This window comes from Sander lucioperca, chromosome 12 (genome assembly GCF_008315115.2).
Source record: "Sander lucioperca isolate FBNREF2018 chromosome 12, SLUC_FBN_1.2, whole genome shotgun sequence".
NCBI classification, from domain to species: Eukaryota; Metazoa; Chordata; class Actinopteri; order Perciformes; family Percidae; genus Sander; species Sander lucioperca.
In genome coordinates, this window is record NC_050184.1 from 16,110,409 (window position 1) to 16,135,609 (window position 25,201).

The following is a 25,201-nucleotide window of genomic DNA, read 5'->3' on the forward strand; positions in this document are numbered from 1 at the left end:
TTTTCTCGCAGGTTTCTCTATAGAGAGCTTCAGCCTCACTACAGACTAAAGTAGCAGCCATTAATGAATCTCATATCTGGGAACTAATAACTTTGTTAATGGCATCTAATGCTATCTGAGACATGGCTGTCCTTTAAGAATGTCACACTAAGTGCATGTTACTGTAGTATGTCTTGTTCTCCGCACCACCGGCCCATTTCTCGGCTCTCAGCATCCCATCATGCTTGTAGTGTTTTTTGCCGTTTAGAAAGATGGAAGAGGTTTTGTTGTACTAAAAGGCTATACAAAAAAGCCAGGGAGAGGGATGATAAACATAGATACATATAATAATATTACGTAAAGGTAAAAGGTACAAGTGAAGGGAGAGTGAAAAAAAAGGATCTGGAAAAGTATAAAAAGGAAAAAAATGAGCATGGTTTTGACAAGAGGATACATGAGCAATTAGGTAATGCCAAACAGAACTAAGGTACAGATAGAAAGAGAGCAGACAAATGGGGAGACAGAAAGAGTGCAAAGGTTACAGTAAGCAAAGCAATCCATGTGGTCCTGGGCCATGTGGCAATGACGCTGTCTGTCTAGCAGTCTAAGACAGTGTAGGGTGCTGTCTCCTGTACCCTCTTTCTCTGCCCTGAAGCCCATCCCAACCCCTCCCTTATACCCCCTCTACTTTAAAACCCCTGCCCCCTCCTCTTCCTACATTTCTCCCCATACATTGTCTTCTTTTCGCACCAATGCTATGCATGCATGTACTGTATGTACATTATGTGTGTTAATTGCATCACATTTTTTTTCAGATTTGTTCTGGGACCACAAGGTCTCTAGTTGCAGGATAAGAAAATGTTAAAGAAGACACATTATGTCATATAGGTTTTTATTCAATGCAAAAACAGTACAACTTCAGACAGTCAGACTCTTTTACATCACATTTCACATGCTTTGCAAAAAAACATTAAGGGGTACTCCAGTGATTTAGTATTGTACTTACATAGTTGGGTAATTAGTGAGAGTCAAAAAGAAGAGTCAAAATCAAAGCAGCAGAGGTTAGGGTTTTGTTACTTTAGGACAAGTTCCAAAATCCTGAATCCTGTTGTCACAGGCTCAGCAGTACTGCTCATTAGGAGTGATGACTTGACATGTAACATTGGTGGAGTGTAGGGTTGGGTACCGTTTGGATTTTTACAATTCCGATGCCAAACCGGTACTTTTAAAACGATTCCGATTCCTAAACCGATTCTTGAAAAACTGAAAAATGACATCAAAGAAAGGCTCTTTTATGGAGTTTTTTTTAAATTGAAAATTATTTAAATTTAATAATATATTAACGTTTTAAAGTACTTAAATATATAATGAGTAAACCTAAGTCACCTAATAATAATAATAATAATAATAATAATAATAATAATAATAATTAGGGCTGTCAATCGATTAAAAAAAATTAGTCTAATTACATACTCTGTAATTAATTAATCAAAATTAATCACATAATTAACGGTGCCTGAACCGATACTTTTTAAGAAAGTAAAAAAAGAAAAGAAAAAAAAAGGGTACTAAACAACAGTTGGTGAAATTAAAGAACGGCTTGTTTATTGTTAAGGCTATATGGTCAAAATTAAATGATTTAATAATAATAATAATAATAATAATGTATAACAATAACTTATTTCACTAGTAAATTACTGTTGAACGACAAAAACAACCACCAGGTGGGAAAAGGACATTTACAACAACTTCAAATGCACCACGAGGCTGTAGTTTACCAGTTTCATTGAACGCACCGTCTGTGTTGTTTTTCCGACAAACTTTACACCGTTTAGCGTTAGCTGTCAGCATTTTAACCGCTTTTAATCCAGCTACTAGCTAGCGGTAGGCTAACGTTAGCTGCTGTCGAGTATAGTGTTAACTAGCGTCACATGCAGCGGTGTTTGTGTTGCCGTCTGTTTCAGAGCCTCAGAGAGAAGAGCTCAGACATATCAGTGGCACCAGATTTCGGTAGCCAGGGTTGGCAGGAAGAAGATTTTTACAAGTAAATGTTCCTGTCGGTGCAGGCAGAACGGATCGTCTACCGACAGTTCCAATTAATGCCGCGTTCTATATACCAAAGAATTTCTAATATGGGAAGAAGTTCCACTCTCTCGTTACTTCCGGCTTCTGAACTGGTTGCAGTTCCAGAGTTCCATATAGGGGGCGCTCACAGGCCAGTGCAGAATGAATGGGACTCTATGGAGCTATACCCCTCAAAATCCACTTTTCTCAGGATATCATTTTTTGTCTAGTAATTTGAATGTTGCATTTGAAAGGGGAGGCTAAGAAAATACACACTGCTGGGTGTTAGATTTTTTTAAAGTGGCTTTTTTGTTCTAAAAAGCCTTTTAAAATGTCAATGACGTCATACACATATATACGGCCAGAGATTCTGCTTTACGGCAAGCTCTGAGTCGCTTCCTTTTTTCTCTCGAGGCATCGACAACACAGCTGATAGGTTAGGCTCTCCCTGTCAATACACGTGCTAGAAAGAGGTTTGCTAATGTTTTAAAGACCACGCCGAAATATTCACTCTGGCATTCTGGTTCTGCTTCGGATGTCGTCAAGCGGGATCTCCGATCGTAATCAGTCCTTCACTGACCAATCAGCATTCATTAGCATAATGCTAGCGTGTTATGGGCAACAACGACTCAACCTGTAACAAATCGAAAGGGCATAAGTACTCGTTCATTCAACTTTTGACCTATAATCCATGTTGAACTTGCAAAAACTATAATCAAATCTGAGATTTCTCAACGACAATCAGGCGAAAGAGACAAATTTAACGCGTCTAGCTCCATAGAGTCCCATTCATTTTGCACTGGACCGTGATCACCCCCAGTGGAACTCTGGTGGAACTGCAACCAAAGTAGGTACAATGGGGCTGAATAGGGAGTGGAACGGCTTTCCGTAGACGGGCTTTGTATATACCTCGGAACTCGGAAGCCGCAACTGGGAATGACATCATACCCAAGTTGAATGCGTTCTATTTAAAAAGTTGGATTTTCATTGTTTTCATTAGCTCTAGCCCGGTTAGCTATTGTTAGCAACCAGTTAACGCATTACGCCGTTTTTGTGCATGCAAACAACGTAACATCTCCACAGATAGAAGTTGGACACAAATAAGACATAAATGCTTATAACTTTATGTTACTGCAGCTTTCACAACTGTTGATACAGGGAGCAGCCAATATGTTGGATTTTGAACGCGCGCTACTGCAAGGTTGTACGAGTTCCGAGCTCGTAAATCTGAGGTCAGGGGGCGTGTTTACGACTTTGACCTCGTAAAAACCGAGTTGCGAGGTAAATAGAACGCGGCATAATGATCCAGGCAGCACATTCTCGTCTCCCTCCTTCATTTTACAGTCCAATGGTGGCTAGAACGGCTGGAATGGATTAATCTGCGTTATTTTTTTTAACGCGTTATTTTGACAGCCCTAATAATGATACTAATGTATACTTTATTAATCCCGCAAGGGGAAATTACAATACCTAAAACATAACCACAATAATTTAACAAATAACAGTTACACTATTAACAAGTAAGAACTAAATAAATGTTGAGTTGGTATGGCAACCAGCTTCAAACTTTAGCAGTTCTTTTGCAGAAAAATGACCATATTTGCCTTCTCTGGTGAGTCCTGCACAGGAGAAAACTCTCTCAGGTGGTGTCCAAGAAGCCTGTACACACAGGGAGGAGTTTGAAAGGGCAGACAATACCACCAGGCTACAGGGTCTTGTCCTGAACGACAGACTAGCAGAGCGTAATATGTTTACTAGCGATCACGTGCAGTGAATGGTTAATATGCATTTACGTCCGTTTTGGTGAGCCCAGAGGGAAAATATGCCATTTTAAAAGTAGCCTACATTTACGATGCTAGCTAACGGTAGACTACAGAGAAAGTGTGATATTTTTACGTCCGTTTCGGAGCGTGTACAAAAAGCCGTCTATCAGCTGTGAGCACGTCGGGGGAATAGCGCGGACACGCGCTTCACACCGCAAGTTGCGAGCGGGCACGTGCGCCACTCGGCATAAAAGGGAGAAAGAAAAAAAAGAGTCTGCCGCTGTCTGGAGCGACAGAGGGAAAATATTTCAGTCGGAACCGAAATGAGGAACCGAAATTTGTGTTCTAATCCGGTCCGAATACTACCGTTTGCGTAGGAACCGGTTCCATAGTGGAACCGGGTTTCGGTACCCAACCCTAGTGGAGTACCCCTTTGAATTTGCAAACCACTATACATACATTACACATTGTGGATGATAATATACTCTAAGTTGTATGTAAAACAGCAACAATGTGGTTATACATATTATCATATGAAGAAAAAAAATGCAGTGCTCGAATCATGATGCAAAGTAGTTTATTATGTGGGACATTTGTCATGCAAACACTGCAGCCTCACTACAGACTAAAGTAGCAGCCACTAATGAATCTCATATCTGGGAACTCAGAACTTTGTTAATGGCATCTAATGCTATCTGAGACATGGCTGTCCTTTAAGTATGTCACACTAAGTGGATCTTACTGTAGTATGTCTTGTTCTCCGCACCACCGGCCCATTTCTCGGCTCTCAGCATCCCATCATGCTTGTAGTGTTTTTTGCTGTTTAGAAAGGTGCAAGAGGATCTTTTGTGCTAAAAGCCTATAAAAACAGCCAGGGAGAGGGATGCTAGACAATAGATACTGTACATATACTAATATTATGTCCCTTTCTACTTGTCATCAAAGTGAATGGAGTGCTTGTTAGAAAATGTATATGTTCTTGTGTGTCTCATTAAACCTTAAGAGCATCGTGAACTGAAACCTGCTTTTTGTGACTTTGTTCTCCGAGAGCTTGTAGCTGCTTTCAAAATCAACTCACAGACGGTCAATACAGCAGATAATAGAATAGGAACCACAAAACAATCATGATTGGATTGTTACATAATGCGCATGTCCTCTGCGGCGCTCAGCTCTGGGATGCCCGTCAGCAGCATGAGGGAGAAAAGAGTGACCAGCAGACGAGAGTGCGAGCGCAGCAAGAGGTATGCCTGGGTGCAAGTGTCCTGACATGGGCAGGTGGGATAGACAAGACAAGGAACGGAAGACAAGGAAAGAAGGACAAAAGATAATATGAAATAAGAAACAATATCTGCAAATTTTTACAGTACATTTACACATACAGTATGCACAGTGGGTTCACTTGTCCATGCACTTATGCAAACACATAATTTCCATCAGATAGAAGCCATACTGTATAGAAATACGATGTGACCCTGAAAATGACGTTTTGTCACAGAAATGATATACTCATTTCTTTAATGAACGCAAAATAAATCTGATAAATCATATAATAATTGTATAATAATCTTTAAAAAAGCAAGACGCATGGTCTTCATTTGCTGACACCAAAGGAAAACAAGACATTTATGCATAGAACTTAATGTATTCACGGACATTTAAAAAACAGTAATAAAGTAACTTATCACCAGGCTGAAAAGCATTGTTTGCTGCCATCCCTCGTTGAAAGTTTTAAGCCTATTTTACCTCTGACCACACCCGGCGTCATTCATAGGTGTGGTATTAGAAATATATTCTGTTGTAACCACACCCAACAGTGATGTCACAGGGTCCTGGAGTACACCTGTGCATCACTGCAGCCAGGTGGGAAGAAAAACCATTGAATTTCAGCAAAAACAAGATTTCCAAGGGGTGTTAAGATTCTCTTTAATAGAAACACATTTTGTACAAGGGTTGCCTGTAAGATTACCCTGGCTGGCGATATTATATATTTTTCCTGTTGTCAATAAATCCTATGAAAAGACCAGTAGTGTTGTCTGCCTGATATATCTTATTCTTCTGTGCCATAGAGCATTGATGGCCAAAAAACACATAATTACCATGAACACACACTGTAGTTTGTTTTGAGTCAATCCTACATACACCACCAAATTTGTATTAGTCTGCCGCTAAAAATAGTCCACAACAAATGCAGTATATACTCCTATTTTAGTAGTATTTGATGAAAACTACAGTGCCCAGCCGTTTTGTTTTAAAGTTATGAAAGGGGAGAGATATGGGGAAGACGTGCAGGACGTGCCAGGTCGGATTTGAACCCTGGGCCTCTGTGTTGAGGAATAAACCTCTGTACAGGGGCGCACACTCTACCAACTAAGCTACTTGGGCGCCCAGTGCCCAGTTGTTTTAAGAAATGACTGAGCCTTACTATTCTACTATATGACTTGATATAAAGTTGTAAATGTATGCCTTCAAAAGGAACCAATGGGACTGAGGCTAGGAGCCACAGACTGGGTAGGAAAGCTGGAAAGCATTGACACATTATTAGGATTTATTGACAATAGGAAAATATAAAACAACTTCAGCCTTATCGTTAAATTAAAGTATTAGCATAATAACACACAAACACACACACACACACACACACACACACACCATCTTCTCACCCTGAAGCGCTGAAAGTAGAGGCTGTTGCTCCCTTTCTCTCTGCCCATGACATACAGGAAGTCAGGTGTGAGGACGAATGGTACACGCTCCCTGTTCATGCCCAGGAAGTGCTTCGTGTTACCCAGGATGTGACCGAAGTCGATGTGAAACAGGTTCCCTTAGAGGCCCAGGAAATACAAAAAGCATTTAAGTTCTGTCCATCCACTCTGTTCATTCATCTTTTCCTCCTTCAGTCGTTCCCTCAATGAGATTTACATTATCTGGACTGTTTACGTTTGCACAAATGCAGCTAGTGTGGTGTAAACCAAAAGTGTGTGGTACATACCTTGGTCTGTGATCATGATGTTGTCGTTGTGTCGATCTCCTATACCCAATACATAGGTGGCCACACAATAACCAGCACATGACTTCACAAATCTCTCCGAAGTCTTGTAGTGCTGTAGTCAAATAAGATCACAGCAGTGCAATAACATGATTGGTAATGTGTCAAAGCATGAAATGCATTTATAATGTAATATTACAACATTATTCATTTGGCTCTTGTATAAAACCTGGCTTTGAATCTCGTCCGTGTTTTCTGTTTTACTTACTACTTCCTGGAGGGGAGATTTGGACTTGAGCCACTCATACAGAGCATCGTTTCTGAAGGCTCCTGTCGTTCCTCCGTGGGTCCTCTGGACTGCAGCGATGGTTGCTGCATCTCTCACAATCTCAATCATACCTGTTGAGGAGAACTTGATGAGATTCACTGTGAGTTTCTCTGTTTTTTTCTCTGTCAATTTCCATAGGACACCCAATTTGTATCCTGGGTGCTGGGAATTATCTGTGTTAAAGGAACAGTGTTGGAAAGTGTTTTACAGCGTTTGAACATTAAGCACACTTGTTTCTGCCTACTTAGTTTATCTTTATCCCTTAATTATGATCCAATATCGTAATGATTAACAAAACATGCTCTACCAATCAAAATCTGCCGGGACTTGACTCGTAGCGGCCCACCAAAACCATCCTGGAGACACACCACGCGTACGACACATCACACTTAACTAGAATTAGGTAGTGGTACATTTTAAGAAATATAAACCCCTGTAAAATGATATATACTGTTAATTCTAGTCATGTTCAAATGTTTTGTATGGCTGTTGACAGTATGATTTATGGAATGATAAATAGAGAAATCCTAAATTCCCTCTGTACAAACCTTTGACTCTAATATGTCCACAGGAATTTGGAATCTGGCGCCATCTAATGTTTACATTTCTGTTCTGGATATGAATGCAGATCAGCACATATTTTATTGGATAATACCTCATTTGCATATGTAAACATACAATTTCATACAACATGTTATCCAAAAAGTAATTGTCTTAATGTAAGTAATCAACTGGGGAGGTGTCATGGTGATTTCTGTTGGTTAAACGTTTTATCCTCTTAATAATAATAATAATAAATTGCCCAGTGACCTATGTTGTGTCCTGTGGAGATGCAGCCATACGGAACCAGGTTAAGGTCCAGAGATTTCTCCTGCCAGATAGAGTCCATCACCACCAGGGTCTAAACAGTAAGGTACACAGAGTCAGGTGTCACTTTATCCAAAGTTGAAATATATTCACACAAAAAAAAGTAATTAAGAGGGAAAATTCTCTTTGACCTGAATGACCAGCATGTCCTGTCTGAGGTCATCCCCCTGTTTGAAGATTATTCCCACAGGTGTGGCAGAGGTGGGCGACGGCATGGGAGAGAACTCCAGCCACAGCGGCTTCTTCTTCGAGGCCATCACCTTGGATTTGTCCAGCTGGACGAGAGGGAAACGAAGAGAATTGATTTGTTTATGTCGAGCTAGCTTTCAGTGGTCTGATGTGGACTATAGCCTTAAAACTGCAGTATCAGTACTACAGGTTTGATTATTATTATTATTTGATAAGCAAATTTAGAAGTGTCCCCCTAACATCCATCCATCTGAGCACATAAGTCTGCACACACACAGGCTGCAGCGTTCACTGTCAAACTGTGAACATTTAAGTAATCATTAGATTGGGTAGTAAAAAGTATGTTCAGATTATTGCTCAATACTGGACCAATTTCAAAGATGTTTGTATATATTAGTCACTTAAAGGGGCACTATGCAGTTTTGGCCATTTCGCTTTTTTCTCGCAGGTTTCTCTATAGAGAGCTTCAGCCTCACTACAGACTAAAGTAGCAGCCATTAATGAATCTCATATCTGGGAACTAATAACTTTGTTAATGGCATCTAATGCTATCTGAGACATGGCTGTCCTTTAAGAATGTCACACTAAGTGCATCTTACTGTAGTATGTCTTGTTCTCCGCACCACCGGCCCATTTCTCGGCTCTCAGCATCCCATCATGCTTGTAGTGTTTTTTGCCGTTTAGAAAGATGGAAGAGGTTTTGTTGTGCTAAAAGGCTATACAAAAAAGCCAGGGAGAGGGATGATAAACATAGATACATATAATAATATTACGTAAAGGTAAAAGGTACAAGTGAAGGGAGAGTGAAAAAAAAGGATCTGGAAAAGTATAAAAAGGAAAAAAATGAGCATGGTTTTGACAAGAGGATACATGAGCAATTAGGTAATGCCAAACAGAACTAAGGTACAGATAGAAAGAGAGCGGACAAATGGGGAGACAGAAAGAGTGCAAAGGTTACAGTAAGCAAAGCAATCCATGTGGTCCTGGGCCATGTGGCAGTGACGCTGTCTGTCTAGCAGTCTAAGACAGTGTAGGGTGCTGTCTCCTGTACCCTCTTCCTCTGCCCTGAAGCCCATCCCAACCCCTCCCTTACACCCCCTCTACTTTAAAACCCCTGCCCAATCCTCTTCCTACATTTCTCCCCATACACTGTCTTCTTTTTGCACCAATGCTATGCATGTATGTACTGTATGTACATTATGTGTGTTAATTGCATCACATTTTTTTTTCAGATTTGTTCTGGGACCACAAGGTCTCTAGTTGCAGGATAAGAAAATGTTAAAGAAGACACATTACGTCATATAGGTTTTTATTCAATGCAAAAACAGTACAACTTCAGACAGTCAGACAAGTGAACAAGTGAAGGGAGAGTGAAAAAAAAGGATCTGGAAAAGGAAAGTATAAAAAGGAAAATAATGAGCATGGTTTTGACAAGAGGATACATGAGCAATTAGGTAATGACAAACACAACTAGCAACATGGCATCATGACTTTGCCTAAACATATACGCCACTTTCCTAAAGTCAAATGGCGTGTTATCTGTATGCATTTTGAGCTATCCATGTGTATGTCTATGCTGTATACAGCAGATGTAAACATACACACCACGTTAGTGTTTTTTGCCGTTTAGAAAGGTGCAAGAGGATCTTTTGTGCTAAAAGCCTATAAAAACAGCCAGGGAGAGGGATGCTAGACAATGGATACTGTACATATACTAATATTATGTCCCTTTCTACTTGTCATCAAAGTGAATGGAGTGATTGTTAGAAAATGTATATGTTCTTGTGTGTCTCATTAAACCTTAAGAACATCGTGAACTGAAACCTGCTTTTGTGACTTTGTTCTCCGAGAGCTTGTAGCTGCTTTCAAAATCAACTCACAGACGGTCAATACAGCAGATAATAGAATAGGAACCACAAAACAATCATGATTGGATTATTACATAATCACCGACAGTCTACTTGATGCCTGCGACCATGTGAATCCACCAGTTGGTCTGCACAGTCCAGCTCATCTTCTCACACTCAGAGATTTGCTGGAGGAAATGCTCCTTGGCCTCTGCTACGCCCTGTTGCTCCTGGAGCGCCTCCCGCAGGTAGCGCATGTCCTCTGCGGCGCTCAGCTCTGGGATGCCCGTCAGCAGCATGAGGGAGAAAAGAGTGACCAGCAGACGAGAGTGCGAGCGCAGCAAGAGGTATGCCTGGGTGCAAGTGTCCTGACATGGGCAGGTGGGATAGACAAGACAAGGAACGGAAGACAAGGAAAGAAGGACAAAAGATAATATGAAATAAGAAACAATATCTGCAAATTTCTACAGTACATTTACACATACAGTATGCACAGTGGGTTTACTTGTCCATGCACTTATGCAAACAGATAATTTCCATCAGATAGAAGCCATACTGTATAGAAATACGATGTGACCCTGAAAATGACGTTTTGTCACAGAAATGATATACTCATTTCTATAATGAATGCAAAATAAATCTGATAAATCATATAATAATTGTATACAAAAACAAGACATTTATGCATAGAACTTAATGTATTCACGGACATTTAAAAAACAGTAATAAAGTAACTTATCACCAGGCTGAAAAGCATTGTTTGCTGCCATCCCTCGTTGAAAGTTTTAAGCCTATTTTACCTCTGACCACACCCGGCGTCATTCATAGGTGTGGTATTAGAAATATATTCTGTTGTAACCACACCCAACAGTGATGTCACAGGGTCCTGGAGTACACCTGTGCATCACTGCAGCCAGGTGGGAAGAAAAACCATTGAATTTCAGCAAAAACAAGATTTCCAAGGGGTGTTAAGATTCTCTTTAATAGAAACACATTTTGTACAAGGGTTGCCTGTAAGATTACCCTGGCTGGCGATATTATATATTTTTCCTGTTGTCAATAAATCCTATGAAAAGACCAGCAGTGTTGTCTGCCTGATATATCTTATTCTTCTGTGCCATAGAGCATTGATGGCCAAAAAACACATAATTACCATGAACACACACTGTAGTTTGTTTTGAGTCAATCCTACATACACCACCAAATTTGTATTAGTCTGCCGCTAAAAATAGTCCACAACAAATGCAGTATATACTCCTATTTTAGTAGTATTTGATGAAAACTACAGTGCCCAGCCGTTTTGTTTTAAAGTTATGAAAGGGGAGAGATATGGGGAAGACGTGCAGGACGTGCCAGGTCGGATTTGAACCCTGGGCCTCTGTGTTGAGGAATAAACCTCTGTACAGGGGCGCACACTCTACCAACTAAGCTACTTGGGCGCCCAGTGCCCAGTTGTTTTAAGAAATGACTGAGCCTTACTATTCTACTATATGACTTGATATAAAGTTGTAAATGTATGCCTTCAAAAGGAACCAATGGGACTGAGGCTAGGAGCCACAGACTGGGTAGGAAAGCTGGAAAGCATTGACACATTATTAGGATTTATTGACAATAGGAAAATATAAAACAACTTCAGCCTTATCGTTAAATTAAAGTATTAGCATAATAACACACAAACACACACACACACACACACACACACACACACACACACACACACACACACACACACACACACACACACACACCATCTTCTCACCCTGAAGCGCTGAAAGTAGAGGCTGTTGCTCCCTTTCTCTCTGCCCATGACATACAGGAAGTCAGGTGTGAGGACGAATGGTACACGCTCCCTGTTCATGCCCAGGAAGTGCTTCGTGTTACCCAGGATGTGACCGAAGTCGATGTGAAACAGGTTCCCTTAGAGGCCCAGGAAATACAAAAAGCATTTAAGTTCTGTCCATCCACTCTGTTCATTCATCTTTTCCTCCTTCAGTCGTTCCCTCAATGAGATTTACATTATTTGGACTGTTTACGTTTGCACAAATGCAGCTAGTGTGGTGTAAACCAAAAGTGTGTGGTACATACCTTGGTCTGTGATCATGATGTTGTCGTTGTGTCGATCTCCTATACCCAATACATAGGTGGCCACACAATAACCAGCACATGACTTCACAAATCTCTCCGAAGTCTTGTAGTGCTGTAGTCAAATAAGATCACAGCAGTGCAATAACATGATTGGTAATGTGTCAAAGCATGAAATGCATTTATAATGTAATATTACAACATTATTCATTTGGCTCTTGTATAAAACCTGGCTTTGAATCTCGTCCGTGTTTTCTGTTTTACTTACTACTTCCTGGAGGGGAGATTTGGACTTGAGCCACTCATACAGAGCATCGTTTCTGAAGGCTCCTGTCGTTCCTCCGTGGGTCCTCTGGACTGCAGCGATGGTTGCTGCATCTCTCACAATCTCAATCATACCTGTTGAGGAGAACTTGATGAGATTCACTGTGAGTTTCTCTGTCAATTTCCATAGGACACCCAATTTGTATCCTGGGTGCTGGGAATTATCTGTGTTAAAGGAACAGTGTTGGAAAGTGTTTTACAGCGTTTGAACATTAAGCACACTTGTTTCTGCCTACTTAGTTTATCTTTATCCCTTAATTATGATCCAATATCGTAATGATTAACAAAACATGCTCTACCAATCAAAATCTGCCGGGACTTGACTCGTAGCGGCCCACCAAAACCATCCTGGAGACACACCACGCGTACGACACATCACACTTAACTAGAATTAGGTAGTGGTACATTTTAAGAAATATAAACCCCTGTAAAATGATATATACTGTTAATTCTAGTCATGTTCAAATGTTTTGTATGGCTGTTGACAGTATGATTTATGGAATGATAAATAGAGAAATCCTAAATTCCCTCTGTACAAACCTTTGACTCTAATATGTCCACAGAAATTTGGAATCTGGCGCCATTTAATGTTTACATTTCTGTTCTGGATATGAATGCAGATCAGCACATATTTAATTGGATAATACCTAATTTGCATATTTAAACATACAATTTCAAACAACATGTTATCCAAAAAGTAATAATGTAATAATGTAAGTAATCAACTGGGGAGGTGTCATGGTGATTTCTGTTGGTTAAACGTTTTATCCTCTTAATAATAATAATAAATTGCCCAGTGACCTATGTTGTGTCCTGTGGAGATGCAGCCATACGGAACCAGGTTAAGGTCCAGAGATTTCTCCTGCCAGATAGAGTCCATCACCACCAGGGTCTAAACAGTAAGGTACACAGAGTCAGGTGTCACTTTATCCAAAGTTGAAATATATTCACACAAAAAAAAGTAATTAAGAGGGAAAATTCTCTTTGACCTGAATGACCAGCATGTCCTGTCTGAGGTCATCCCCCTGTTTGAAGATTATTCCCACAGGTGTGGCAGAGGTGGGCGACGGCATGGGAGAGAACTCCAGCCACAGCGGCTTCTTCTTCGAGGCCATCACCTTGGATTTGTCCAGCTGGACGAGAGGGAAACGAAGAGAATTGATTTGTTTATGTTGAGCTTGACAGTGCATAGGCTTTCAGTGAAGGTCTGATGTGGACTATAGCCTTAAAACTGCAGTATCAGTACTACAGGTTTGATTATTATTATTATTTGATAAGCAAATTTAGAAGCGTCCCCCTAACATCCATCCATCTGAGCACATGAGTCTGCACACACACAGGCTGCAGCGTTCACTGTCAAACTGTGAATATTTAAGTAATCATTAGATTGGGTAGTAAAAAGTGCTTTTTTTACCACCAACATGTTCAGATTATTGCTCAATACTGGACCAATTTCAAAGATGTTTGTATATATTAGTCACTTAAAGGGGCACTATGCAGTTTTGGCCATTTCTTCGTAGGTTTCTCTATAGAGCTCCCTCTACAGCTTCGGAATAGATCTTTGGCAGCTCCTATGTTTACTTGTGTCTGACTCCTCGCTCTATCAGTCTGCTGTTTCCTCTTTCTCTGTTCCTCCGACAATGCTTTCTGCTTCTTTTTTGCCAGCTCAGCCATGACGATAGTGTGAAAAACTCCATCGCTACCTTGTTAGCCGGTTCCTGAATGGGCGTATATGTGTGCAGTGCCGTGAAGCAGTTCGTTACATCGCGAGATCTGATATCGCGCGATACTTCCTGATGCTGAGGCCGGCGGCTCGCCGGACGAAAGTTGCAAGGGTGGTTTTTCCGCTCACAGGCGGTAGGGGAAGCGAGACGATGACCATTCAACTCAAAAAAAGTCATATAACCATTTCACATTCTGAAAGGTCAGAGTGGCTGATAGAAGAAATGATGATAGATGATAGTGATAGTGAATATGAAAATTATGTCAAAAAGTGCAGATAATTGCACTTAAGACTGGGCAGGAGGAAGAAAATGGAGATGGATGGAAAAGTAAGAAGCAGGAGAGACAGGGGACAACAAACTTACAAGAAAGAAAGAAAGAAAGAATGGAGAGAGATATTGTATTGAATGCTTTCTCTTCACATAAATTATAGCCTATACTAATGCGCAAATGCCAAAGCTTCTTGCCACATCATGTTCAACTTTCTAGCACCGCCTTTCACACCACCGGCTCAGCCCCAAACAGCAGAGAGAAAAAGTTAAGCTACTAGCTAGCTGATGAACCTAGTGCAGCAAAAAAGTCAGATGTTTACTTCAGGAGTTGGTGGGGAGCGTAGAGCACAACAGAGCTAAAAGGAAATTGAATTTAAATAATTTCCCCCTGGGATTATTAAAGTATTTCTGATTCTGATTCTGATTCTGAATACTGGATCCACTCAGGTGGGAAAAAACTTCAAATGAATGCTAATATGGCTCCATGCTGCTTGACGCACTAATAGGGAACATGTTTGCTAACATGTTAGACATACCGGCTTTATAATGTCAATGATGTGTTTACAGCTTGTTGCACTGACCCTAATCCCCTATACAATCTATCACTGCAGGTTTAAAAACTCTAAAAAAAATCATACTTTTCACAAAAAGAAGTAAAGGTAGTGAGTTCGACCTTTGTGTGAAAGTAAAATTGTATGTATGTGAGAACTGTGTGTGGTCAAAAGGGCATTTTAAGTTACTTGTGGCATGAGGATGAACCACACACAGAAGACTTAACCTGCCAGACAAAAAATATTCAACAGTCATCCCACACCAAAACACTCACAATATATACACACACACAAACAGCATTAGCAAGGCTTACCAGGATCCTTCCAGCTTTGATGCGGGGGTCAAAAGGCAGCAGGAATTCATTTGGCAGATTACAGTTTCTAAGAAGCTCTTGAAGCCTGAAATGAGCTATACAATAGAAACACAAAGACACAATGATGCACCCAATTGCTTCTTTCAGGATAAAGGGAAACTGGCAAAACAAAAAATCTTTTACATATATGTAAAAGACAACCACTTAATAATATACATAAAGACACCCAACCACCTACATTTACACATATCATTATTAATTGGATTTCTTGGTGTATATTAAGGGGAGCTCCATATCTGGTGCTAATGGCCAAAGGGTGTTAGTCTAGACTTCCAGCTTTCACTTGTTTTTTAGTAACAAAAAAGCACTGAAGCTTTTGCAATTCCTCCCGGAGAGTTGCTGCTTTCCCATAGCTCATTAACATTTACACACACTCTTAGACCAAGTTCTTAAACATACCTAATTAAATACCTCATACGCCGTCCTGCTGCCCTAAATACTCACTCACTAGTGCATATTTATTTACGGCAAATAGTCCTCAAAAACTACAGTGCCCAGCTGTTATGATGAAAGCATACAGTATATTCATGACCTGTTTTTAAATGGGCATGGAGCTGAGGGCCACAGACAGGGAAGAGAAGTCAGAAAGTGTTGTACTGAGGGACAAACACACATTTCATAGTTTCACACTTTTCATAGGATTTGCTTACAATAGTGGTGGACTTTTGTGATTAGCCTTTGCATCTTATATCTCCGACCTGCTGAGCACACAGGTTACTGTCATCAACTGCTCCCTGCAACGTAGCCGATGCAGCATGACTGAGGGATGGCAATGCCAAAACTGATATATCTTAACACCTATCAGATGTTTTATGACTCATGATGATTGATGTCAACACGCTGCAAACCAAATTTCCCACTTGGAGAAAAGATCGATAGATAGATAGATAGATAGATAGATAGATAGATAGATAGATAGACTGATTGATTGATGTGAAATTTTTTCAGATATTTAAAGTCCCCAGATGATGTATTCTAATGACTTCGGTGATGCTATGATTTTTCCGCTAATGCCACCAGCAGGTTGACATTTACTGTAAGTGAAATGACTTCACAACTATTGCATGGATTGCCATATACTATTGTAAATTGCAGGCGTGGAGTGTCATCATCATTGAACCAGTTAAGCCCTGTTGAAGTTGAAAATCTCTTTTGTATGGGATCCTGGCTAAGACAGCAGCATAAAAAGTCAATTTTACACCTCCAAGAATTGCCACATTATTGTGGTGGAGGGGTGTGTGCGTCCCTGTGAACCTGGAAACTGTGTTGTCAGGGGTAACAGCTCCCAAGAGAAATTCACAGACCTCTTATGAATCGGCCAAGAAGGAGCAACTTGTCCAGAAGTTGCAAAAAATGGATGGATGGATTTTGGCTTTATTCTATCATTCTGTAAAAGTATAACTAATCCACTGGAATGTATATCTTAGATGTGTCTAACCTGTAGGAGGAAGGTCGGTCTTGTCGGGGTAGAGATTTTTAATCCTTATAGCAACCTCCTGTAGGGCCTCCACAGCCTGAACTTGCTGGGTGAAGCTGTCAAGCATGGCCTGACCACAGCCCAGCAGGTAAGCCTCCAGAATCACAGCCATGCGCTGGCGAAAGTACAGACACCCTGCCACCTCACTGCGGACATACCAGAAGAAGAAGTGCCCAATTCTCTTGCTCTGTGAAGTAGAACACAGAGAATGTGAGGGGAGTTCATATACTGTATAATCATTATTTTGTATGTCTATAGGTGAGTTAAGGTGATGTGAGTCAGAGAGCAGACACAGATTTAGCTGCAGTTCACATGTTACTGCAGTGAGACAGGCTGCAAAAAGGATTCACTGTTAAAGTGAGCTTCTCACTGAGACGTTTTTTTTCTTTCTGTTAAGACCACGGTAATAATGCTAACATGGCTTTAGTGCAAGACAAGGTTTGTACTAAAGTGCATGTTTTGTGAGGTTATATAATTTTGAAAGAACAGAGAAGGTTACACTAAATACATATGAGGAGTTGAAATTGCACAGTTAATTCAATATAGCTGAGTTCCTGTTGAGTTTAGGATACACCCCAATTTTCACTGGTCTACCTGAAATTTAAAGAAGGGGACTTCAACTTAAGGGGCGCTGTTGAGTCATTTCGTCAAAAGATTTCGTGAGTTTTACAGTATGTGTGTGCAAAAAACCCCTCAAAAATGTGATTCATTGTGCAAAATAATAATTCCTTTAGCCCTGCCCAGCTGTGTGAAACTGATCATCTGAACCTTTAACCACTTAACCAAAAATAATTAACCTGCAGTGAACAAATTATTTAGAATGTTCTTTAAATGGAGGAAAATGGCAAGAAAAATGACAAAGGATGTACAATATTGTTATATACTACTCTCAATAAAGACATCTGAGATTTGTTGTGTACACCGTATATTCGGATGCTGCATGACTCACCCGCAGAGCGCTTCGGATGAGGAACCGAGCGAGGAAACTGTCATGGTAAGATTCCACTTTGAGGGTCTGTATGAATAAATAGGATAGAAATAAACTGTTAGTAATGACACCAATCTAAAGTCTACTTAGATAAGTGTTTTTTCATTAAAACATGAACATTATTCACATCCTTTTGAATGTGTTCAAACTTAAAAAAAACAACATTATTTGATAAGAATGTGCTTTAGTGATGATCTACAAGCAATTTGTTTATTTTATTTTTATTCTTTTATCTTTAGTTTCAGTCTGAAAGATCCCACATTATGCTGCTTTTCAAGTTCATACTACATGTATTTTGGGATTCTACTAGAACATGCATACATGCAATAATGTTAAAAAAAAATACTGTCTGTCTGAATATACCTGCATAGGCGGAAATCGCAGGGGGGTGTCGGGGGGTCAGGACCCATCCCATCTGAGGGTTGTCCCCCCCGAAAACCCCCCCCCCCCATTAAAACCACACATATTATATATACTTCAAATAATAAGTAGTAAAACAAACTTTCTCACCTAGCTGTCCTGTCAAAAATTAAAGGTGGAAAAGCACAAAAAAAAGTTTTAGTTTATTCTCTCCCCATCTATTACATGACATTTACGCCCATACCTGTATATACCCTTTGTCTGTACCACTTCGTTTTAGCACCTGTCTCTTTATGAGCATCTTTATGAGATGCTCTAATTCGTCAGCATTTCCCATGTCTTCCGCATCTGCGCTCTCTGAGTCTCTGCACTGTCAATGCAGCAGGGGAATGACTGTAACGACACTGTCTAGCGCTACACTTCTACCACAACTGCTAAGGCTGCTGACTTTTTGCCTGGGTGTAGCTTTAGCCTTAGTCTGTTAGGGTACGATATCATGTCCATCAAGAGCATATTTAAAACTTATTTTACAGACTTCTCATTTTAAAGATAATTTTTTGGGGCTTTTCCACCTTTAATAGAGATGACAGCTAGGTGAGAAAGGGGAAAGACATGCAGGAAATTATCACAGGTCAGACTCGAACCCTAGACCTCTGCGTCGAGGCATAAACCTCTATATATCGTATATGTGCGCCTGCTCTACCAACTGAACCAACCCGGCCACAGACTTCTCATTTTAATACGAGTTAGCTGTAAACCTTAAAAAGTAATCTGGAAAAAGAGATAATTTAGCATTAATAAGCTAGCTACAAAATAAAATATAGATATATGATCAAATCTGTTGCAATTTTAGCCGTCAAAATCAATGGTCTCTGGCTAGAAATGAGAAGCATGTCTGAAATTAAATACTTATTGTTTTAAAAATGCCTAAGAAAGTCAATTTTACATTGCATGTGTGAAAGAAAGCGGCAATTTTGACAATTTTGTTATTGTCACAGATCCTCCACACACACACACACACACACACACACACACACACACACACACACACACACACACACACACACACACACACACACATATATATACCTGCACCAGCTGTAGCAGATACTTTAATACATCATCATTGGACAGGCTCTCCAATCTCTGGACTGCCAGTTTCCTAACCATTATGTCAGCAAAGTCCATGCCTATTAGTTCCAGGGCCAATGTTACATCCAGTTCTCCAGGGTCCCAGTTTCCCAGTAGCCAGTGGACATCCTCAACCACTCTGCGGTTCATCCAATCAACATTGCGCAGGTAATGGGGTAGATTTGAGGCATAGCGGATGCTCTCCTCCCGGAACCTTGTGAGTCCAGCCCTTTTGGTGCTGGTGACTGGAGATGGGAATCTGAGAGTTACAGTGTCAGTCAATGAGTCCTGGAGAGGTTTCACATGCAGAGAGGAAGAATCTGTGCTGGATGAGGTGGAAGGGGGTGAGGAGGGTGAGGAGGGTGAAGAGGGTGAGGAGGAGAGAGCATTAGAGGAAGCAGTAGATTTGGTCAGGGTGTGCCTGGATCCAGGACTGCGGGAGCTTTCAGAGGAGCTGAAGCTATTTGGCAGAACCACAGGGAAGCTGTAGCGGTCTAGAAGGAAGCTGATAGCCATGGAGTCAGCTATGTCTGGGTTAGTAGCAGAAGACAACTTGTCTGCCTGGTAGGTGATGGCCCCTTCTTCCAGGTCAGGGTAGGGCCACATATGCATGGTGTAGGGGCCCTGGCTAAGGACGGACCTGCAGGGATGAACAAGTGCACAATTGGAAAAGATTTGTTATTAATTTGTGATAGATCAATGCTATACATGCAATTCAATTCTGTCAGTGTTACAGGTTGTATTTTTGCATCAGCAGAAGGTCTGCTTAATTTTTGGCACAGGCCCCCCTGATATAATTTCCACCAGCTGCCATTGATTTATGCCTGTACTGTATGTCTTGGTAAACATAAAAAGCCTACATAAAATGTTAAGTAAGAAAGATAAAGTAGGAAATTCAATCATGTAGCTCTTAGATATAGGTAAATGTAATGTTACCGTGTTATCCCTTTTTGATATTTAACACTGAAAAGACACTGACAAATACATCACAGTGTTGTAATTTATATTAAAAACCTGACCTGTGATCAATCAAGAGCAGATTGACAAAGTAGAGGACTTTCCCCTTCTCTTTCTGCAGGTCTTTGGTTACTGGGGCAATGTCACCACCACTAGCAATAATAGTGAAACCCAGCTTGGCTCCACGTGGCAAATCCCTGAGGAGAACATCAAAGTCCAGCCACTCATTCCACAGCACTTCATCTGCGAAGGCCTTGGGAAGGGAGGACACTGAAGAGAGAACCTTGTTACCATAAAGTATGGAGGCTTTTACATAAACAGACTGAGGGCATTTGCTTGGAAGTTTTGGGATGTCACAACCGAGCAATTTCACTCTGAGTCTTCTGTTGCAGTCCCACAAGGATATCATGAAGATGTCATCCAAATCCTTCCCTTCGAGCCGGAGATCATCGTGGGAGCTAAACTGGCCACTGGAACCATCAACAAGCGGCCAGTCCACAAACTTGACAGTCTCATCGACAAGCTGCGACACAGGGACCACAGAGAGGTGGAGGTCTTGAATGGTTTTCAAGCACTGGCGAACCCAGAGGAAATCGCTCAGGGGGTAGTCTCCAGATAAAAACTCCTCCCTCCCAGAGACTTTTAACACCAGACGATCGGAAGTGTCATAATCAAGCCCCTGGTCTACCATCACCCTTCTGAATACTGTAAGGAGAACATCTGGTGTTGCACTAAAATCCACCTCTATGCTGAAGCTGATCTTGTTCATGAAATGGAGAGTGACAGGGAGCTTTCTGTTGAGCTGGTCCTGTAGGTCATTTGGAATGGGGGCGCGTGTTATCCAAGGCTCTGTGGCATATAACACGTCATCCCGATCCCTTAGCTCTTGTCTTCTCGGAGATGCCAGTGTCCTACGGGTGAATGTGAGCTCACCAAGTCTGTCAGACGGTTCTTTCTCCAGGTTGTGTCCAATCAGGTAAGCCAGACACTGCTGTTGTTTCTTCTTCTCCTCTAAATCAACTGCCATCAGCGGTTTTACCACTATGTGCGCCAACAGACGCCCAGTGTCATCACACGACCACGGAATGTCTAACGTCCTGATAACCTGACAGTCATCGTAGGCTTCATACCAGTCTTCCCCCCTGGCATATAGCAGAGTGTATTTCTCTGGGTCCAATACAGCAAGTGGGTCTGGATGGCACTTTTGTTCCTGTGCCTGAAGACATAGAGACACATATTGGAAGCATGTTGATTGCTGCCATTGGTGATTTTAGACCCCCTAAACAGTTAACAGCTATTATATCGGCGGTATAAATGCAAATCTAAAATGGGTTGGTCTGAAGTAGCTACATTACTCATAGGTGTGGTTTGGGCGTAACGTGCAATAAACCAATCAGAGCGTTATCTCACATTCCCTTTAAAAGCCGGCACGCTTGTTCCATGGCGGATTGCTATTATAATGGCGGATTTGCTAGCCGCATGCTCTTAATACACCCATAGGCGCACGCCAGGAGCGGTTTACAGCCAAGGAGACCGACGTTTGCTATTGATTTTTCTTTTTGACAAAATGTAAATAAAGAAATGTCACAAAAACATACTTTCCCAGACTGATCTCACTAAGTGGCGTATGTATGACACGTCAATTCGTATGCCGTTTTTGCGTGTTATGAAGACACAATCATTTTTTAGCGTGTTTATCAACGCCGTTTGGCCTCCATTGACCTACATTACATGTGAATTATCACCGTAGCAAGTAGTATGAAAGGACAGAGGGAGGTTATTTGGTTGGGGGTGGCGGATGGGTGAAACACAGGACTTTCACCCAGGAGAGCTAGGATCGCGTCTTGCGTGTGGCGTTTATCAATTTTTTTTAATTTTTTTTTTAATAAAGCCTTCCCCAATGTTCTTTTCCTAAACCCAACCGTTTATTGTTTAGTGTTTATAGTGTCAAAAAACGTTAGCTGTCAGTAGCTAGCTCAGAGATTATCGGCTAATGAAATTACTGATTTAGCAGGGGGGTTAACACTTTTGCAAGGCAACGTGTCACTTTCTCATTAGGGGCTGAGCCCCCCTAAAGGTCTGATCCTAGAATCGCTCCTGATTGCTGCAGCTTGATAATATATTTAAACTAAGTAAGTCTACAGCCACACTAGCAGTGGGTGTGGCTTATCTGCGTTGCCGAGCTGTGGGAGGTTACAAAGGGGGAGATTGTGAGCAGCTGCGAGAAAGTTGAGAGAACGGACATGTGCCTCTGTGTGTCGTGACGGAAAACGGTAAAATCTCCTCTCTCTCTCCTTATTTCTTTCTATAAATGAACTGTCAACGGAGCACTAACTAGTGCCGAACCACAAAAAGGGCAGGTCGGCTGACGGAGCGAAGAAACTCCAAGCCAGGGACGACAAGTAAGCCCAATCATGTTACCTGCGGCCTGGCGAACCGAGTGTTTAGCTCTGTAGTTACATATGCATGGGCAGCCAAACCTTGGAATCTCCTAGACGTAACGACAGTATCATGTTTTTCCAGTGTTGCGGTTATGCCGTGACAGTATCATAAACTGTAAATAGCATAAAGGAACAGTGGTGCTAGTCCTATGTGTATTAGTAAATAAGTAGCAAAGTATCTATAAAAGTGCTCTAGAATGTACTCAGTTGCAATGCGCAGAGCTATGAATGTGTATATATTGAAAGAAATGCTTAAAACTCTCAGAAAGAAAACAAAAAAGATAACAAAATTTAAACAATAGACCATCCAATAGGGGTTTGCCTACCTGCATACAGATGCGTAGCCGCAGCTGGTACACACTGCACTGCGCAGGGAGGATGACTGACACTGACTCGCAATCCATATTGACATTGTAATCCTCATCGCCAGACGCCTTCGGTGGACCAGGCCCAGGCTTAAACTCACAGATAAACTTCAGGCTGTTTGCAGAGCAGCCTTGAGTTGACATCCCAGATGGAAAGTCCACAGCATGTGGACTGACAGCCTGATTCAAGAGCAATGCAGGATTCATCGATACTTGGGAGAGCAAATCCTGAACCAAAAAATCTTACATAGACAGGTGCTGCTCTGATCCTAAGGTGGAGTCTGTACCTGTTTGACTGTGTGCTATTGTGTGTTCCCTTTTTGTGATTGCTCGGGGACTTCCTCATTCTTTTTTAATACCACAGTTCTTAAACACTACAACGTAGATAGGAATACTAACAAAGCATTTACTGACATTGTAAAGAGGTGGACTTCCTTGTTTGCACTTAGATAACAAATTACAGAAGACTTTTCTGACATTTTCACAGTTAACAGTCCTGGGTAAATAGTACTTTTACAGTATTCTACTTTAAATCAAATGCAATAAACAACTAAATGAGCTTCCCCTGGTTTGCCAAGCAACATTTGTTATGTACTAAAAAATATGGTGATAATAACAAAGAACAAAGTGTTCATAATCAAACAAGTCAAACAGGAGCAGAAGTAAAGTCTTACAGGAATGCACCAAACCTGTTTGGGTTGTTTGGCTGGCTATTCTGAGAAGGTACTGTAGAATTTCATTTGTGAACTTTCTTTCTTATGCTAAAAAACTGCTGCTATCTTACACATATGTGTGCAGGAGGGTGTGTGTTGTCTGGGAGGGATGGGAAGGTGTCAGTCAATTGTCTGTATCCCATAATACAATGTGCTGTATATTTGAGTGGCTGAGTGTGTGCGGGAGAGAGAAAAGAGGGAGTGAAATGTATGTAGGGGATTGGGGGGGTGTTTGTTACATATTTTATTAATTTTTTTTTTTTTTTAAAAGCACTGATCTGGAGTGGTACCTTGAATTTCGTTGTGTTAATACATTGTATTTATGCAATGACAAATAAAGCTTGATTTGATTTGATTTGAATGGATTAAGGATGCACCTTAAATTCACCTATCTTTGTGTCTTCTTTCTTTAGTGATATTTTACTGGCTCTTTGCACACAATTGCCATAATGTATCAATGGGGATTTTCATGTGGTGCTTAAGATTTTACCTTGCAAGGCAGCTGGAGATATCGCGCTATCACGAGATCACGCGGGATCACATGTTCTGTGTTGACAAATGATCTGACTGTCAGGTTGATTATGATTTCAAATCACCACTCCACAGCTGCTGAAGTTCTAGGTCTCTGAACCAACCAACAAGCTCTCTGCACTTCAGCTACACTATTAACAGTATTCAGTACAGCACTACATTCAGTATCAACATTTTGCAATACAACAATACTACATTCACAATAATATTTGCCTTTTTTGTATAAGTGGAATCAAAGGGAAGTACAATGTTACTGGATGCTTTGTACTGTACAATATCTCATAAAAGTATAGAAGAGGAAGTATAGAAGAGGAAGTACTGTGGATCTCCTTTGAATTCTTCTGATGTAAAAACATCAAAAACAAGAATAGGACCTTCAATATCTTAAAGCAATTTGAAAGTTTGAGGATGGCCTGTTCCTGTGTTTCTGTACAAATGAATTCTAGTCTGAACCTGTGGCATAGTATATTGAGGTTGCTAAACATGAATTAGGTGTTTGAATCATTAAGGTTTTTAATGACAAATGAACACCAATAAATACACAAGTATTTTGTCAAATTGCAATGAACACGGACAAGCAAGACCATCTGAACAGATAAGGAAGTCACTCCCTCTGTGTGTTTTAATCCGAGTCTTGTCCAGGCGCTAGCGCGTCTTAGTGCATGTGGCTGTGAAAAAACGTAGGTATTTCACGTAATACACGCAACGCTCTGTGAGAGCCATATGGAGACAATCCCAGCCCACAGGTTTTTTTATTTATTATTATTTTGAGTACAGCACCATTAACATTTATAATTTCTAAATAAGTTCTTTGTTGTACAACATTACAAGTTATTATGAATCTCATTATTAGAAAAAATTATAGTTCAAATTAAAGACACCTTTTAGTCAAG

At 40.8% G+C, this 25,201-nt stretch overlaps 2 protein-coding genes and 1 long non-coding RNA gene across 4 annotated transcripts; 1 reads left to right on the forward strand and 2 right to left on the reverse strand.

Annotated features, from left to right (window-relative positions):
• Nucleotides 1–1,025: 1,025 nt before the first annotated feature.
• LOC118496484 lies at nucleotides 1,026–4,311 on the forward strand. The gene is made up of 2 exons (XR_004899071.1): nucleotides 1,026–1,151; nucleotides 4,233–4,311. It is a non-coding gene; the product is annotated as an uncharacterized LOC118496484 (long non-coding RNA).
• Nucleotides 4,312–4,942: 631 nt separating this feature from the next.
• On the reverse strand, nucleotides 4,943–8,824 carry LOC116040906 (phosphatidylinositol 4,5-bisphosphate 3-kinase catalytic subunit gamma isoform-like). The gene is made up of 7 exons (XM_036008081.1): nucleotides 8,759–8,824; nucleotides 8,116–8,259; nucleotides 7,928–8,018; nucleotides 7,058–7,188; nucleotides 6,793–6,904; nucleotides 6,467–6,624; nucleotides 4,943–5,068 (listed from the first exon to the last, which is right to left on the reverse strand). Exons 1-7 carry the CDS (start codon nucleotides 8,822–8,824, stop codon nucleotides 4,943–4,945), a joined length of 828 nt encoding a protein of 275 aa, XP_035863974.1.
• Nucleotides 8,825–9,494: 670 nt separating this feature from the next.
• Nucleotides 9,495–23,401, reverse strand: si:rp71-17i16.5 (phosphatidylinositol 4,5-bisphosphate 3-kinase catalytic subunit gamma isoform). 2 transcript variants are annotated; one of them, XR_004899070.1, is made up of 13 exons: nucleotides 23,026–23,401; nucleotides 20,321–21,474; nucleotides 19,260–19,941; nucleotides 17,772–17,837; nucleotides 16,784–17,009; nucleotides 15,286–15,380; nucleotides 13,416–13,559; nucleotides 13,228–13,318; nucleotides 12,371–12,501; nucleotides 12,106–12,217; nucleotides 11,780–11,937; nucleotides 10,052–10,388; nucleotides 9,495–10,017 (listed from the first exon to the last, which is right to left on the reverse strand). XR_004899070.1 is itself a non-coding variant. In XM_031286767.2 (12 exons), the coding sequence occupies exons 1-12, from the start codon at nucleotides 23,269–23,271 to the stop codon at nucleotides 10,131–10,133; spliced, it is 3,363 nt and encodes a 1,120-aa protein (XP_031142627.1). In that variant the 5' UTR covers nucleotides 23,272–23,401; the 3' UTR covers nucleotides 9,495–10,130. The 2 variants fall into 2 exon arrangements, 1 of the variants encoding a protein (XP_031142627.1); XM_031286767.2 differs by having other exon boundaries at nucleotides 9,495–10,388.
• Between the last annotated feature and the right edge of the window lie 1,800 nt (nucleotides 23,402–25,201).